The 16,039-nt window shown below is 45.6% G+C and overlaps 1 protein-coding gene across 4 annotated transcripts in view; it reads right to left on the bottom strand.

The window, feature by feature from the left end:
* LOC140481781 (rho-related BTB domain-containing protein 1-like) overlaps positions 1-16,039 on the bottom strand; it is a 742,286-nt gene that overhangs the window by 643,373 nt on the left and 82,874 nt on the right. For 3 of the 4 annotated variants that reach the window (XM_072578319.1, XM_072578321.1, XM_072578389.1), the window contains exons 4-5: positions 10,316-10,369; positions 9,765-9,882 (exon numbers count right to left, since the gene is read on the bottom strand). In XM_072578319.1, coding sequence (XP_072434420.1) covers positions 9,765-9,882; positions 10,316-10,369 — 172 coding nt within the window. Of the gene's footprint in view, positions 1-9,764; positions 9,883-10,315; positions 10,370-15,100; positions 15,173-16,039 lie in introns of all 4 variants that reach the window. The other variant, XM_072578316.1, reaches the window with a different exon arrangement.

The raw sequence follows: 16,039 nt of genomic DNA, 5'->3' as shown, positions 1-16,039 counted from the left end.
GATCACTGTAACTTTGCCTTTGCTACACATCTTTTCTATCTCCTGGTCTACCTTGTGCCCCAGCTCCTGACTACTGTTTGGAGGCCTGTACATAACTCCAACTATTTTTTAATATGCCTTTGCATTTCCTCAAATCTATGCACACAGATTCTATACCACCTGACCCCACTTTGTTTCTTACTGTTGATTTAATTTTATTCCTTACCAATAAGGCAACACCACCCCTTCTACCCACCTGCCTATCTTTATGATGAGATGTACATCCTTGAATATTCAGCTCCCAATCCTGATCCCCTTGCAGCCGTGTCTCTGTGATACCCACCGTGTCATACCTGCCTATTTCAATCTGCATCATAAGCTCACTTACCCTATTCCTTATACTGTTTGCATTCAGATATAACACCTTCAATCCTGTATTAACCATCCCTCTTCTCATTGTCATTCATTTGTCCAGTGGGCATGAAGTTGGATGGCTAACTCTTTCCTGTCCTGTTCATGTTTAATAACCTCTCCCGAGTTCTGTAATCTCACCCCCCCCCCCCCCCCCCTCCTTTAATTTGGGTTATCTAATTTCTCCTGAACCCTCCACTCTCCAACAACAACTACCCCTGCCCCGTTTAGTTTAAAGCCCTGTCTACATCTCTAGTTACGCGATTCGTGCAAACTCTGGTCCCGGCATGGTTCAGATGAAGACCATCCCATCAGAACAGGTCCCTTCTTCCCCATCACTGGTGCCAATCTATCCATGAATTTAAATCCATTTCTCCCACACAAAACTTTGAGGTATGTATTTACCTGCTTAATCTCATTGACCCTGGGCCAATTAGCTCATGGTTCAGGGATCCAGAGATCATTGCCTGCTTGGTTCTACCTTTTAATTTAGCTCCGAGCTGCTCACACTCCCTTAGCAGACCCTCTGCCCGAGTTTTATTGATGTTCATTGGTACCGACATTACCAGGGTTGTCTCTACTCCCCTTCTTAAACAAGGGACTGATAAGCTAGAAGAGATATCTGTTAGGAAGGAAGATGTGTTGGACATTTTGAACAACTTGAGGATAGACAAGTCCCCCGGGCCTGACGGGATATATCCTAGGATTATGTGGGAAGCAAGAGAGGAAATTGCAGTACCGTTGGCAATGATCTTCTCGTCTTCACTGGCAACGGGGGTGGTACCAGGGGACTGGAGAGTAGCGAATGTTGTGCCCCTGTTCAAAAAAGGGAATAGGGATAACCCCGGGAATTACAGGCCAGTTAGTCTTACTTCTGTGGTAGGCAAAGTAATGGAAAGGGTACTGAGGGATAGGATTTACGAGTATCTGGAACGGCACTGCTTGATTAGGGACAGCCAGCACGGATTTGTGAAGGGTAGGTCTTGCCTTACAAGTCTTATTGAATTCTTCGAGGAGGTGACCAAGCATGTGGATGAGGGTAGAGCAGTGGATGTAGTGTACATGGATTTTAGTAAGGCATTTGATAAGGTTCCCCATGGTAGGCTTATGCGGAAAGTCAGGAGGCATGGGATAGAGGGAAATTTGGCCAATTGGATAGAAAACTGGCTAACCGGTCGAAGGCAGAGAGTGGTAGTAGATGGTAAATTTTCAGCATGGAGTCCAGTTACAAGTGGAGTTCCGCAGGGATCAGTTCTGGGTCCTCTGCTGTTTGTAATTTTTATTAATGACTTAGATGAGGGAGTTGAAGGGTGGGTCAGTAAATTTGCAGATGATACAAAGATAGGTGGAGTTGTGGACAGTGAGGAGGGCTGTTGTCGGCTGCAGAGGGACTTAGATATGATGCAGAGCTGGGCTGAGGAGTGGCAGATGGAGTTCAACCCTGCCAAGTGTGAAGTTGTCCATTTTGGAAGAACAAATAAGAATGCGGAATACAGGGTTAATGGTAGGGTTCTTGGTCAGGTGGAGGAACAGAGGGATCTTGGGGTCTATGTACATAGATCTTTGAAGGTTGCCACTCAGGTGGATAGAGTTTGTAAGAAGGCCTATGGAGTATTATCGTTCATTAGCAGAGGGATTGAATTCAAGAGTCGTGAGGTGATGTTGCAGCTGTACAGGACTTTGGTTAGGCCACATTTGGAGTACTGTGTGCAGTTCTGGTCGCCTCACTTTAGGAAAGATGTGGAAGCTTTGGAGAGGGTGCAGAGAAGATTTACCAGGATGTTGCCTGGAATGGAGAGTAGGTCGTACGAGGATAGGTTGAGAGTTCTCGGCCTTTTCTCGTTGGAACGGCGAAGGATGAGGGGTGACTTGATAGAGGTTTATAAGATGATCAGAGGAATAGATAGAGTAGACAGTCAGAAACTTTTTCCCCGGGTACAACAGAGTGTTACAAGGGGACATAAATTTAAGGTGAAGGGTGGAAGGTATAGGGGAGATGTCAGGGGTGGGTTCTTCACCCAGAGAGTGGTGGGGGCATGGAATGCGCTGCCCGTGGGAGTGGTAGAGTCAGATTCATTGGCGACCTTTAAGCGGCATTTGGATAGGTACATGGATGGGTGCTTAATCTAGGATAGAAGTTCGGCACAACATCGTGGGCTGAAGGGCCTGTTCTGTGCTGTATTGTTCTATTGTTCTATGGAACAACATTTGCTGTCCTCCAGTCTTCACAAACTATTCCTGTCGACAATGACAACATAAAGATCAAAGCCAATGGTTCTGCAATCTCCTTCCTGGCTTCCCTGAGAATCTGAGGATAAATCTCATCCGACCCAGGGATCTTATCTATTTTCAGATCTGCCAAATTTGCTAAAACCTCCTCTCTGTCAACTGCAATCCCATCTAATCTAGTAGCTTTATCTCTGTATTCTCACTAACATTGCCCTTTTCCAATGTGAATAAAGACAAAAAGCATTCATTAAGCTTCTCCTATGTCCTCAGATTCTACACACAACTTCCCACTGCTGTCTTTGGCCCAAATCTTACTCTAGTCATTCTTTTATCACTAATTTACCTATAGAACACTTTCGGGGTTTCCTTGATCCTATCCACCATCAACTTCTCATGTCCCCTCCTGGCTCTTCTTAGCCCTCTCTTTAGATCTTTTCTGGCTAACTTTTGCAGCACTGATGAAAGAACTCGAGGACCTGAGGCTCATCCAAGAGAACGAGATCTTTCTGGACAGGACCTTCAGCGAGGTTATTACACCGACCATACCAGAAGAGAGCAGACAATGAGGAAGGCAGAGAGGAGACAGGTGCAAGAGACCCTGGGGGAAGTACCTGTCAGAAACAAGTTGAATCTTTTGGAAACAGTAGAGACAGATGACATTGCCAGCCTGCGAGGCAGCCACGTCTGTCAATCAAAGGTTGGCGTGGAGACAGAGCGGAAGAGTCGGACATCGCACAGAGCCGTGGTGATAGGGGACTCCATAGTGAGAGGAACTGACCGGGGTTTTTGTGGCAGCAGGCGGGACTTAAGGATGGTGTGTTGCCTTCCTGGTGCCAGGGTGAAAGACATCACAGACAGAGTGCAGGAAATCCTCAAGGACGAAGGTAAAGAGCCAGAGGTGGTGGGACATGTAGGCACAAATGATGTCGGGAAGAAGAGGAGGAACGTACTGCAGCAGGACTTCAGAGAACTAGGAAGAAGGCTGAAAAGCAGGACGTCCAGGGTGGTTATCTCCAGTTTGCTTCCAGTTCCTCGGGCTGGTGAGGCCAGTAACAGGGAGATAATGAACTGGAACGTGTGGCTGGGGAACTGGTGCAGGAAGCAAGGATTTAAATTCTTGGATAACTGGGGTATGTTTTATGGTAAGCATAAATTCTACAAGAGAGAGACGGTTTGCACCTTAATAGGTTAGGGACCAGCATTCTGGCAGGCAGGTTTGCTCCTGCAACACAGCTACGTTTAAACTAAGCAGCAGGTGGGGGGGGGGGGGAACAAACTGGATGGTTAAGAAGGAAATTGAAGGGAAAGTTAGAACAAGGGAAGTCAAGAAAGACAACTGTATCAATGAGGCAGAAAACTCAAAATTGGATCATGCCATAAGGTTGAGTGAAATAGGAGTTGATGGGAAGGGTGAGGGCAGTAACAAATTAAAAATACTATATATGAATGCAAAAAGCATTAGAAATAAGATGGATGAGCTTGAGGCTCTTTTGGAAATTGGCAGATACGATATTGTGGGGATAACTGAGATGTGGCTTCAAGTGGACAGGGCCTGGGAAATGAATATTCAAGGCTACACGTGCTATTGTAAGGACAGACTGACAGGCAGAGGGGGTGGGATGGCCCTGTTGGTAAGGAATGATATTTAGTCCCTTGCACGGGGGGGGACCTAGAATCAGGGGATGTGGAGTCAGTATGGATAGAGCTGAGAAATTCTAAAGGTAAAAAGACCCTCTAGGGAGTTATCTATAGGCCCCCAAACAGTAGTCTGGATGTAGGGTGTAAGTTGAATAAGGAGCTGAAATTGGCCCGTCACAAAGATATTACTACAGTTGTTATGGGGGATTTCAACATGCAGGTAGACTGGGAGAATCAGGATGGTACTGGACCCCAAGAAAGGGAGTTTGTGGAGTGCCTCCGAGATGGATTCTTAGAACAGCTGGTGCTGGAGCCAACCAGGGAGAAGGCAATTCTGGATCTGGTGTTGTGCAATGAACCAGATTTGATCAGGGACCTCGAAGTGAAGGAGCCATTGGGAAGTAGTGACCATAATACAATAAGCTTTAATCTGCAATTTGAGAGGGAGAGGGTACAATCAGAAGTGACAATATTTCTGTTGAATAAAGGGAACTATGGAGCTATGAGGGAGGAGCTGGCCAAAGGTCAATGGTGCTATACTTTAGCAGGGATGACAGTGGAGGAACAATGGCGGATATTTCTGGGTATAATGCAGAGGATGCAGGATCAGTTCATTCCAAAAAGGAAGAAAGATCCTGGGAGGAGGCATGGGTGGCCGTGGCTGACGAGGGAAGTTAAGAAACATATAAAGTTAAAAGAGAAAAAATATAACACAGCAAAGATAAGTGGGAAAATGGAGGACTGGGAAGCTTTTAAAGAACAACAGAGGATTACTGAGAAGGAAATATGCAGAGAAAAAATGAGGTATGAAGGTAAACTGGCCAAAAATATAAAGGAGGATAGTAAAAGTTTTTTTAGGTACGTGAAAGGCAAAAAATGGTTAAGACTAAAATTGGGCCCTTGAAGACAGAAATGGGAATATATTACAGGGAACAAAAAAATGGCAGAAGAATTGAATTGGTACTTCAGATCTGTGTTCACTGGGGAAGACACAAGCAACCTCCCTGAGATAACAGTGGCTGAAAGACCTGAACTTAAGGGAATTTATATTTGCCAGGAATTGGTGTTGGAGAGACTGTTCGGTCTGAAGGTTGATAAGTCCCCAGGGCCTAATGGTCTACATCCCAGGGTACTAAAGGAGGTGGCTCGAGAAATCGTGGGTGCGTCAGTGATTATTTTCCAGAGTTTGATAGATTCGGAATCAGTTCCTGTGGATTGGAGGGTGGCTAATGATGTACCACTATTTTAGAAAGGTGGGAGAGAGAAAGCAGGAAATTATAGACCAGTTAGTCTGACCTCAGTGGTGGGAAAGATGCTGGAGTCAATTATAAAGGATGAAAGTACGACACATCTGGATAGTAGTAACAGGATAGGTCATAGTCAGCATGGATATATGAAGGGGAAATCATGCTTGACTAATCTTCTGGAATTTTTTGAGGATGTAACTCTGAAGATGGATGAGGGAGATCCAGTAGATGTAGTGTACCTGGACTTTCAGAAAGCTTTTGATAAAGTCCCACATAGGAGGTTAGTGAGCAAAATTAGGGCACATAGTATTGGGGGCAAAGTACTAACTTGGATTGAAAGTTGGTTGGCTGATAGGAAACAAAGAGTAGTGATAAACGGCTCCATTTCGGAATGGCAGGCAGTGACCAGTGGGGAACCACAGGGATCAGTGCTGGGACCGCAGCTTTTTACAATATATGTTAATGATATAGAAGATGGTATTAGTAATAACATTAGCAAATTTGCTGATGATACTAAGCTGGGTGGCAGGGTGAAATGTGATGAGGATGTTAGGAGATTACAGGGTGACCATGATAAGTTAGGTGAGTGGTCAGATGCATGGCAGATGCAGTTTAATGTGGATAAATGTCTGGTTATCCACTTTGGTGGCAAGAACAGGAAGACAGATTACTAACTAAATGGATCTAGGTGTTCTTGTACACCAGTCAATGAAGGTAAGTATGCAGGTACAGAAGGTAGTGAAGAAGGCTAATAGCATGCTGGCCTTCATAACAAGAGGGATTGAGTATAGAAGCAAAGAGGTTCTTCTGCAGCTGTACAGGGCCCTGGTGAGACCACACCTGGAGTATTGTGTGCAGTTCTGGTCTCCAAATTTGAGGAAAGGCATTCCGGCTATTGAGGGAGTGCAGTGTAGGTTCACGAGGTCAATTCCTGGAATGGCGGGACTACCTTACGCTGAAAGACTGGAGTGACTGGGCTTGTATACCCTTGAGTTTAGAAGACTGAGAGGGGATCTGATTGAGACATATAAGATTATTAAAGGATTGGACACTCTCAAGGCAGGAAACATGTTTCCGCTGATGGGTGAGTGCCGATCCAGAGGACACAGCTTAAAAAAACGGGGTCGACCATTTAGGACAGAGATGAGGAGATACCTCTTCACCCAGAGAGTGGTGGCTGTGTGGAATGCTCTGCCCCAGAGGGCAGTGGGGGCCCAGTCTCTGGATTCATTTAAGAAAGAGTTGGATAGAGCTCTCAAGGATAGTGGAACCAAGGGTTATGGAGATAAGGCAGGAACAGGATACTGATTAAGGATGATCAGCCATGATCATATTAAATGGTGGTGCAGGCTCGAAGGGCAGAATGGCCTACTCCTGCACCTATTGTCTATTGTCTAACTTATAACTCTCAAGCCCCTTCACTGAGCCTTCAAACCTCATTCTCACATAAGCCTTCTTCTATCTCTTGACAAGAGCTACAACTTCTTTAGTAAACCATGGCTCTCTCTCTCGACAACCACCTCCCTGCCTGATAGGTATATACTTATCAAGGACCCACAGTAGCTGTTCCTTGAATAAGCTCCACATTTCAAGTGTGTCCATCCCCTGCAGTTTCCTTCCCTATCCGATGCATCCTAAATCTTGCCTAATCTCATCATAATTGCCTTTCCCCCAGTTATACCTCTTTCCCTGCGGTATACACCTATCCCTGCCCATTGCTATTGTAAACATAACAGAATTATGGTCACTATCACCAAAGAGCTTACCTACTTCCAAATCTAACACCTAACCGGGTTCATTCTCCAGTGGGAGAAAGTGAGGACTGCAGATGCTGGAGATCAGAGCTAAAAATGTGTTGCTGGAAAAGCACAGCAGGTCAGGCAGCATCCAAGGAGCAGGAGAATCGATGTTTCGGGCATCAGCCCTTCTTCAGGAAGCTGTAGCCATATCGGAACCAACAAAATTTGGAGCCAACCAGGACAACCAGTACCTACAACAAATCCGAAGCCTCCAGCAACAGATCTCCCTCTGAATCCTCCGCTCCACACTTGCAGCCGTGCGCCGCTACCTACATTCCCTGCAGTCAGCCCTACCCCAGCTCAGGACAACACTCTCACAGCCCTGTAAAGGACCTCTACTGTTCTTCATCCACAGAAGAATCCATACACTAAACAAACAGTCCTTCCTAGCCATATCGGATTCCTGAAGAAGGGCTGATGCCCGAAACGTCGATTCTCCTGTTCCTTGGATGCTGCCTGATCTGCTGCACTTTTCCAGCAACACATATTCAGCTCATTCTCCAGTACCAAATCCAATATGGCATCGTCCCTTGTTGGCCTGTCTACATACTGTGTCAGAAAACATTCCTGCACACATTGAACAATTCAACAAAAACTGACCCATCTGAACCACTTGAACTATAGTATTCCCAGTCAATATTGGGGAAGTTAAAGACCCCCATAATAACTACCCTGTTACTCTTGCTCCTATGGAGAATCATCTTTGCTATCCTTTCCTCTCCATCTCTGGAATAATTTTGACGCCCAGCAAGATGACCTCTCCTTCCCGGTTTCTAATCTCAGCCCAAACTACCTCAGTGGATGAGTCCTCACATGTTAGCTCAGCTGCTGTAATACTACCCTTGATTAACAATGCCACACCTCCCCCTCTGTTCTTACGGAAACATCTAAATTCCAGAATCTGCCATAACCATTCCTGTCCCTGCTCTATCCGTGTCTCTGAAATGGCCACAACATTGAAATCCCAGGTACCACCCCATGCTGCAGGTTCACCCACCTTATTCCGGATGCTCCTGGCGTTGAAGTAGACACATTTCAAAACAACACCCTGATTGCCACTGCCATCTCCTGACCTTGTAAATCTATCCCTGACCTCACTACCCTCAACCTCCTGTACACTCGGACTACAATTCAGGTTCCCATCCCCTGGCTGCAGCCCCCTAGGATATTGGTATCCCTCTAGTTCAGGTGAAGACCATCCTGATAGTAGAGGTCCCACCTTCCCCAGAAAGAGCCCCAATTATCCAGGAATCCAAACCCTCCCTCCTGCACCATCCCTGCAGCCATGTGTTCAGCTCCTCTCTCTCTCTCCCTGTTCCTCGCTTCAGTAGCACGTGGCATGGGCAACAAACCAGAGACAACAACTCTGTTTTTAGCTCTAGGCTTGCATCCTTGCTCCCTGAATTTCTGCCTGAGACCCCCATCTCTCTTCCTACCTATGTCATTGGTGCCGTTGTGGACCACGACTTGGGGGGCTCTACCTCCCCCTCAAGGATCTACCAGTGACCACATCATGCTGAAACAACACATCGCCTCACCCTCCCATCTTATTTCATTTAATTAGTCTTGAATTTTTAAAAAAATTGTTTTTGTATCTCTGCTTATGCAAGTTGTAACCAGTAAATTAACAAGATACAATTTAAAACAGATTCAGATTTAGCAGACCACTCATTAGCCAATCAAATCACAGCCACTCCTTAGTCAAAACTATTTCAAATCAGAATTTCTTACCTTCCCAGGATGCTTGCTATTCACTCCCTCTCAGCTGTAGCCCCAAACTACTTATTCTGCTACCAACACATTGTGCAGTAGCATCTCGCTCTTTCTCTCTCTCTCTCTCTCTGTCTGTCTGTCTGTCTCTCTCTCTCCCCCCCATCTTTCTTTGCAGTTAGAGGAATGGAGAAGGATAGAACCACTACAATGATGTAGTGTTTGGGCCTTAAGCATCCTTTGATACCAGGCCCATGACAATCTGCTCTTCAGCGCAGGAGACTGCTTCCAGGCATTGTAGTGGCGCCTCTCCCTCTCGGTCACCCTCTGCTGGATGGATTCAGCTCTCCAAACCTGTGCCTTCTACACTAAAACTGTCTTCCCTTACAGGATCCCTATTCCCTATCCCTATCCCTCTATTCTCTTCCTGTTCATGTATTGTGTCTGTTTCCACCACTTCCAGGCACTGGAACCCTTTACACATCTTGCACATCTCTTTTAAACATCACCCCTCACACCTTGAACCTGTGTCCCCTAGGGTCAATTCCACCTGGGAAAAAGCCTGAGATTTTCCACTCGATCCATGCCATTCACAATCTTATAAACGTCTATCAGGGACTAGGGAAGGGAAATGCTGACCGGCCAGTGACATCCACATCTCATGATTGAATCTTTTAAAAATATCATAAGATTCAGATACATTGGGAACTCTCTTGATTGTTTTTGATGGTAATTTCAGTTTTTTACTTACAACACGAAGGAACTTTCAAAAGAAATATCAGTCATAGTGCGGTTGACCATCACCATCTCCGTGTCATAGATTTCACAGCCTATCTTTATTAATGCAAATACAGCATATCGATGGAAATCTGTGGAGGACACAGTGACAGTCAGGTTTGAAAATAACATCTGTGATCATAGAATGATTCATGCTTTGGCAGTCCCCACTCTATTGTCCTGTGTACCCACTGTAGCCCCATCTTCCAAATGCTATCGCGTTCTCCCAGTCCACAAAATGAGATATCTTAATTAAATTCTGGATTAGTGGTGCTGGAAGAGCACAGCAGTTCAGGCAGCATCCAAGTAGCTTCAAAATCGACGTTTCGGGCAAAAGCCCTTCATCAGGAATAAATGAAGGACTTTTGCCCGAAACGTCGATTTCGCTGCTCCTTGGATGCTGCCTGAACTGCTGTGCTCTTCCAGCACCACTAATCCAGAATCTGGTTTCCAGCATCTGCAGTCATTGTTTTTACTTTATATCTTAATTAAAGTCTATTCATAAATAAATCGGGTAATTCTCACCTCCTTTGTTTTTGAAATAATCAGTGTCTTTCCACATCAGGGGTATACGAAGATCTATGAATAATCACATCACATTTCAATCAGTAAGGATTATGGACTAGACCAGACCCCCTCAAAATATTTTAAGAAAGTAGCCTGGACCCTAACGTTTTCTGACTTTAAAGGCAGATGTGGAGTGGATATTCCAGGTGGGATGCAGCTGGTCAAACTACTTAAGCCAAACAGAATTCATTTAAACACTACAGTTCAGACACAAACGCAAAGAAACAGAATTTAGAATAACTTAATTATCGGAAAACCTAACTGACCCGCAACTGAACTAAGGAGCAGTTCCCATCCAGTAACATCCCATAAACACCTCCCTTGACAAAAAGGTAAATTGAAACACAGATTCTTAAGGGGAGGAGGCAACAGCATCCAAAAATGTCTTCAGAGAGAAAGTCAGTCAGGAACCATCTGCTGAAGCTTGGAACCTTTCTGGACTCACAGCATCTTGTGACTGCCACAGCTAAACCAAACAAGAAAAAAAAATCTGAACTGGGAGAATTGGCCATTCCCCTGCCCTCGTTAAACTAGATACATTGGCATCTCTACCTTATGACCTTTCTTGAAAACAAACCAAGGACAAAATAACCTATTTAAAATGGCAGCATCGTCACAAAGGCAAGACTTAATTTTTAAACTCTGCAAAGTAACGCAACTACTTTTTGGCATTAAATTGTAAATCTCGATTAGATTACTCACAGTGTGGAAACAGGCCCTTTGGCCCAACAAGCCCACACTGACAGTTTGAACAGCAATCCACCCAGACCCATTCCCCTACATCTAACACTACGGGCAATTTAGCATGGCCAATTCACCTGACCTAAACACCATTGGACTGTGAGAGGAAACTGGAGCACCTGGAGGAAACCCATTGGGAGAATGTGCAAAGAGGTGGGAATTGAGCCCAGGTCTCTGGCGCTGTGAAGCAGCAGTGCTAACCACTATGCCACCAACTCTTTTGTATCCAAGATTTGTACCTAGGTGTTTGTACTTAAGATGGTGCCATAAGAGGCAGACAATGTAAAAGCTTTTTACTATTCTAGAAAGAATATTCTATGAAGGATATTCCATTCAAATCGTGAGTGATGGTGTGTAGTTCCAGGATTTTGGATTAGCGTGAAAACTCAGTACAGAGGGGAAAAGGTGCTTTTTGATTTCTTTTGATTCATAGAACAGTGCAGCGCAGTACAGGCCCTTCAGCCCACGATGTTGTGCCGAGCATTCATCTTAATCTAAGATCAACCTAAACTACACACCCCTCAATTTACTGCTATCCATGTGCTTGTCCAGCAGTCGCTTAGCTGTCCCTAATGTCTCTAACTCTACACAGAGAGTGGGGGGTGTGTGGATTGCACTGCCAGCGGTGGGAGTAAAGAACCTACCCTTGACATCTCCCCTAAACCCTCCTCCAATTACCTTAAAATTATGACCCTCGTAACAGCCCTTTCCACCCTGGGGAACAGTCTCTGGCTATCTACTTTATCTATGCATCTCATTACCTCATATACCTCTATTAAGTCACCTCTCTTCTTTCTTCTCTCCAGTGTGAAAAGCCCGAACTCCCTCAACCTCTCTTCATAAGACATGCCCCCCAATCCAGACAGCATCCTGGTAAATCTCCTCTGCACCCTCTCTAAAGCATCTACATCCCTCCTATAATGAGGCGACCAGAACTGGACACAATATTCCAAGTGTGGCCTACCCAGGGTTTTATAGAGCTGCAGCATAACCTTGCAACTCTTAAACTCAATCGCCCTGTTAATGAAAGCCAACACACCATGTGCCTTCTTAACAACCTTATCCACTTGGGTTGAGAGTGTGGTGCTGGAAAAATACAACAGGTCAGGCAGCACCCGAGAAGGAGAATCGATGTTTCGGCATAAACCCTTCATCAGGAATGAGGCTTGTGGGTCGGGGCTGAGAGATAAATGGGAGGGAGGGGGGTGAGGTTGGGGGTAAGGTAGCTGGGAAAGCAATAGGTGGGTGAAGGTGAGGGAGAAGGTGATAGGTCAGAGGGGGCAGTGATGACCTATCACCTTCTCCCTCACCTTCACCCACCTATTGCTTTCCCAGCTACCTCACCCCAACCCCAACCCCTCTCCCATTTATCTCTCAGCCCCGACCCACAAGCCTCATTCCTGATGAAGGGTTTGTGCCTGAAACATCGATTCTCCTTCTCCTCGGAAGCTGCCTGACCTGCTGTGCTCGACTCTGAGCTTCAGCATCTCCAGTCCTCACTTTCTCCTATTAACTTGGGTGGCAACTTTGAGGGATCTGTGCACATAGGACATAGAACATAGAATATAGAACATTCCAGCGCAGTACAGACCCTTCGGCCCTCAATGTTGCGCCAATATGTGGAGCCAATCTGAAGCCTACCTATCCTACACTATTCCATTTTCATCCAGAAGTTTATCCAATGCCCATTTAAATGCCCTTAAAGTTGGTGAGTCTATTACTGTTACAGGCAGCATATTCTACGCCCCTACTATTCTCTGAGATCTGTCCTATATCTATCACCCATCAATTTAATGCGACATCCCCTGGTGTTAGCCATCATCATCCGAGGAAAAAGGCTCTCACTATCCACCCTATCTAACCCTCTGACTATCTTGTATGATCAGGGAGAAGGTAGGGTCGGTCAGGGATAACGTAGGGAACTTGTGTGTGGAGTCTGAGCTGATAGGGGAAGCCCTAAATGAGTTTTTTGCTTTGGTTTTCACTAAAGAAAGGGAACTTGTTGTGAATGAGTACTTTGACGAGCTGGGATACAGACTGGAAATTTTGGAAAACATTAAGATTGATAAGTCCCCAGGGCCAGACCAGATTTATCCTCGGCTGCTCTGGGAAGTGAGAAAGGAGGTTGCTAAGCAGCTGGTGAGGATAATTGCCTCCTCACTCTCCACGGGAGTCATACCGGATGTTTGGAGGGAGGTGAATGTTGTTCCTCTTTTCAAGAAGGGGAATAGGGGAATCCCTAGCAATTACAGACCAGTCAGTCTCATTGGAAAGAAGAAGGCTAAGCGGGGATTTGATAGAGACATACAAGATGATCAGAGGATTAGATAGGGTAGACAGTGAGGGTCTTTTTCCTAGGATGGTGACGTCAGCTTGTACGAGGGGACAAACTACAAATTGAGGGGTGATAGATTTAAGACAGATGCCAGGGGCAAGTTCTTTATGCAGAGAGTGGTAAGGGTGTGGAATGCCCTACCTGCTAATGTAGTTAACTCAGCTACATTAGGGAGATTTAAACAAAACTTGGATAAGCTCATGGATGATTTTGGGATGGTGTAGGGGGACGAGCTGAGAATAGTTCACAGGTCAGCGCAACATCGAGGGCCGAAGGGCCTGTTCTGCGCTGTATTGTTCTATGTTCTATGTTCTAAATCTCTTCTGCACCTTGTCCAAAGTTTTCACATCCTTCTTATAATGCAGTGAGCAGAACTGCACACAATTCCCCAAGTGCGGCCGCACCAGAGTTTTGTACAGCTATAGCATGATCTCATGGCTCCAAAACTCAATCCCTCTATTAATAAAAGCTAACACGACATACACCTTCTTAGCAACCCTATCAAGCTGGGTGGCAACTTTCAGGGCTCTATGCACATGGACACAGAGATCTTTCTGCACATCTCCACTACAAAGAATCATACAATTTGCCAAGTACTCTGCGTTCCTGTTACTTCTTCCAAAGTGAATCACCTCACACTTTTCCACATTAAACTCCATTTACCACCTCTCAGCCAAGCTCTGCAGCTTATCTATGTCCCTCTGTAACCTGAAACATCCTTCAACATATCCACAAGTCCAGTGACCTTAGTGTCATCCGCAAATTTACTAATCCATCCTTTTATGCCCTCATCCAGGTCATTTATGAAAATGACAAACAGCATTGGACCCCAAAACAGATCCTTGTGGTACACCACTCGTAACTGAGCTCCAGGATGAATATTTCCCATCAACCACCACCCTCTGTCTTCTTCCAGCTCGCCAATTACTCATCCAAACTGCGAAATCACCCTCAATCCCATGCCTACATATTTTCTGCAATAGCCTATCGTGGGGAACCTTACCAAATGCTTTACTGAAACCCATATGCACCACATCAACTACTTTTAGGGATCTATGTACATGGACACCGAGATCTTTCTGCACATCTCCACTAGAAAGAATCTTACGATTTGCCCAGTACTCTCATCTACCTGTTTGGTCACCTTCTCAAAGAGCTCAATTAGGTTTGTGAGGCATGACCTACCCTTCACAAAACCGTGTTGACTATCCCTAATCAATGTATTCTTTTCTGGATGACTATAAATCCTTTCTCTTATAACATTTTCCAACACTTCACCCACAACCTTTACTCAGAGGGTAGTAAGGGTATGGAATGCTTTGCCTGCAAGGGGAGTAGATTCGTCAACTTTAAGGGAGAAAAGTGAGGTCTGCAGATGCTGGAGACCAGAGTTGAACAATATGGTGCTGGAAAAACACAGCAGGCCAGGCAGCATCCGAGGGGAGCAGGAGAATCGACGTTTCAGGCATAAGCCCTTCTTCAGGAACTTTAAGAACATTTAAGTCGTCATTGGACAAGCATATGGACGTACATGGAATAGTGTAGGTTAGATGGGCTTCAGATTGGTATGACTGGTCGGCGCAATATCGAGGGCCGAAGGGCCTGTACTGTACTGTAATATTCTATGTTCTATGTAACTAAAGTCAGGCTCACTGGTCTATAATTACCAGAGTTGTCTCTACTCCCCTTCTTGAACAAGGGAACCACATTTGCTATCCTCCAGTCTTCTGGCACTATTCCTGTAGACAATGAAAATTTAAAGATCAAAACCAAAGGTTCGGCAATCCCCTCCCTGGCTTCCCAGAGAATCCGAAGATAAATCCCATCCAGCCCAGAGGACTTACCTAATTTCACACTTTCCAGATAGTCACAGGTGAGGTGCCAGAAGACTGGAGGTTGGCTAACATGGTGCCACTGTTTAAGAAGGGTGGTAAGGACAAGCCAGGGAACTATAGACCGGTGAGCCTGACCTCAGTGGTGGGCAAGTTGTTGGAGGGAATCCTGACGGACAGGATGTACATGTATTTGGAAAGGCAAGGACTGATTAGAAAGAGTCAACATGGCTTTGTGCGTGGGAAATCATGTCTCACAAACTTGATTGAGTTTTTTGAGGAAGTAGCAAAGAGGATTGATGAGGGCAGAGCAGTGGGTGTGATCTATAGCAGGGTCTAGATTAGAGTGGTGCTGGAAAAGCACAGCAGGTCAGGCAGCATCCAAAAAGCAGGAGAATCGACGTTTCGGGCATGAGCCCTTCTTCAGGAATGAGGAGGGTGTGCCAAGCAGGCTAAGATAAAAGGTAGGGAGGAGGGACTTGGGGAGGGGCGTTCGAAATGTGATAGGTGGAAGGAGGTCAAGGTGAGGGTGATAGGCTGGAGAGGGGGTGGGGGCGGAAAGGTCAGGAAGAAGATTGCAGGTTAGGAAAGCGGTGCTGAGTTTGAGGGATTTGACTAAGACAAGATGGGAAGAGGGGAAATGAGGAAACTGGAGAAATCTGAGTTCATCCCTTGTGGTTGGAGGGTTCCTAGGCGGAAGATGAGGCGCTCTTCCTCCGGCCGTCGGGTTGCTATGGTCTGGCGACGGAGGAGTCCAAGGACCTGGTAAAAACA

The sequence above is a fragment of the Chiloscyllium punctatum genome, chromosome 1 (genome assembly GCF_047496795.1).
Source record: "Chiloscyllium punctatum isolate Juve2018m chromosome 1, sChiPun1.3, whole genome shotgun sequence".
NCBI lineage: Eukaryota > Metazoa > Chordata > Chondrichthyes > Orectolobiformes > Hemiscylliidae > Chiloscyllium > Chiloscyllium punctatum.
This window is presented reverse-complemented; position numbering and strand designations above follow the sequence as displayed.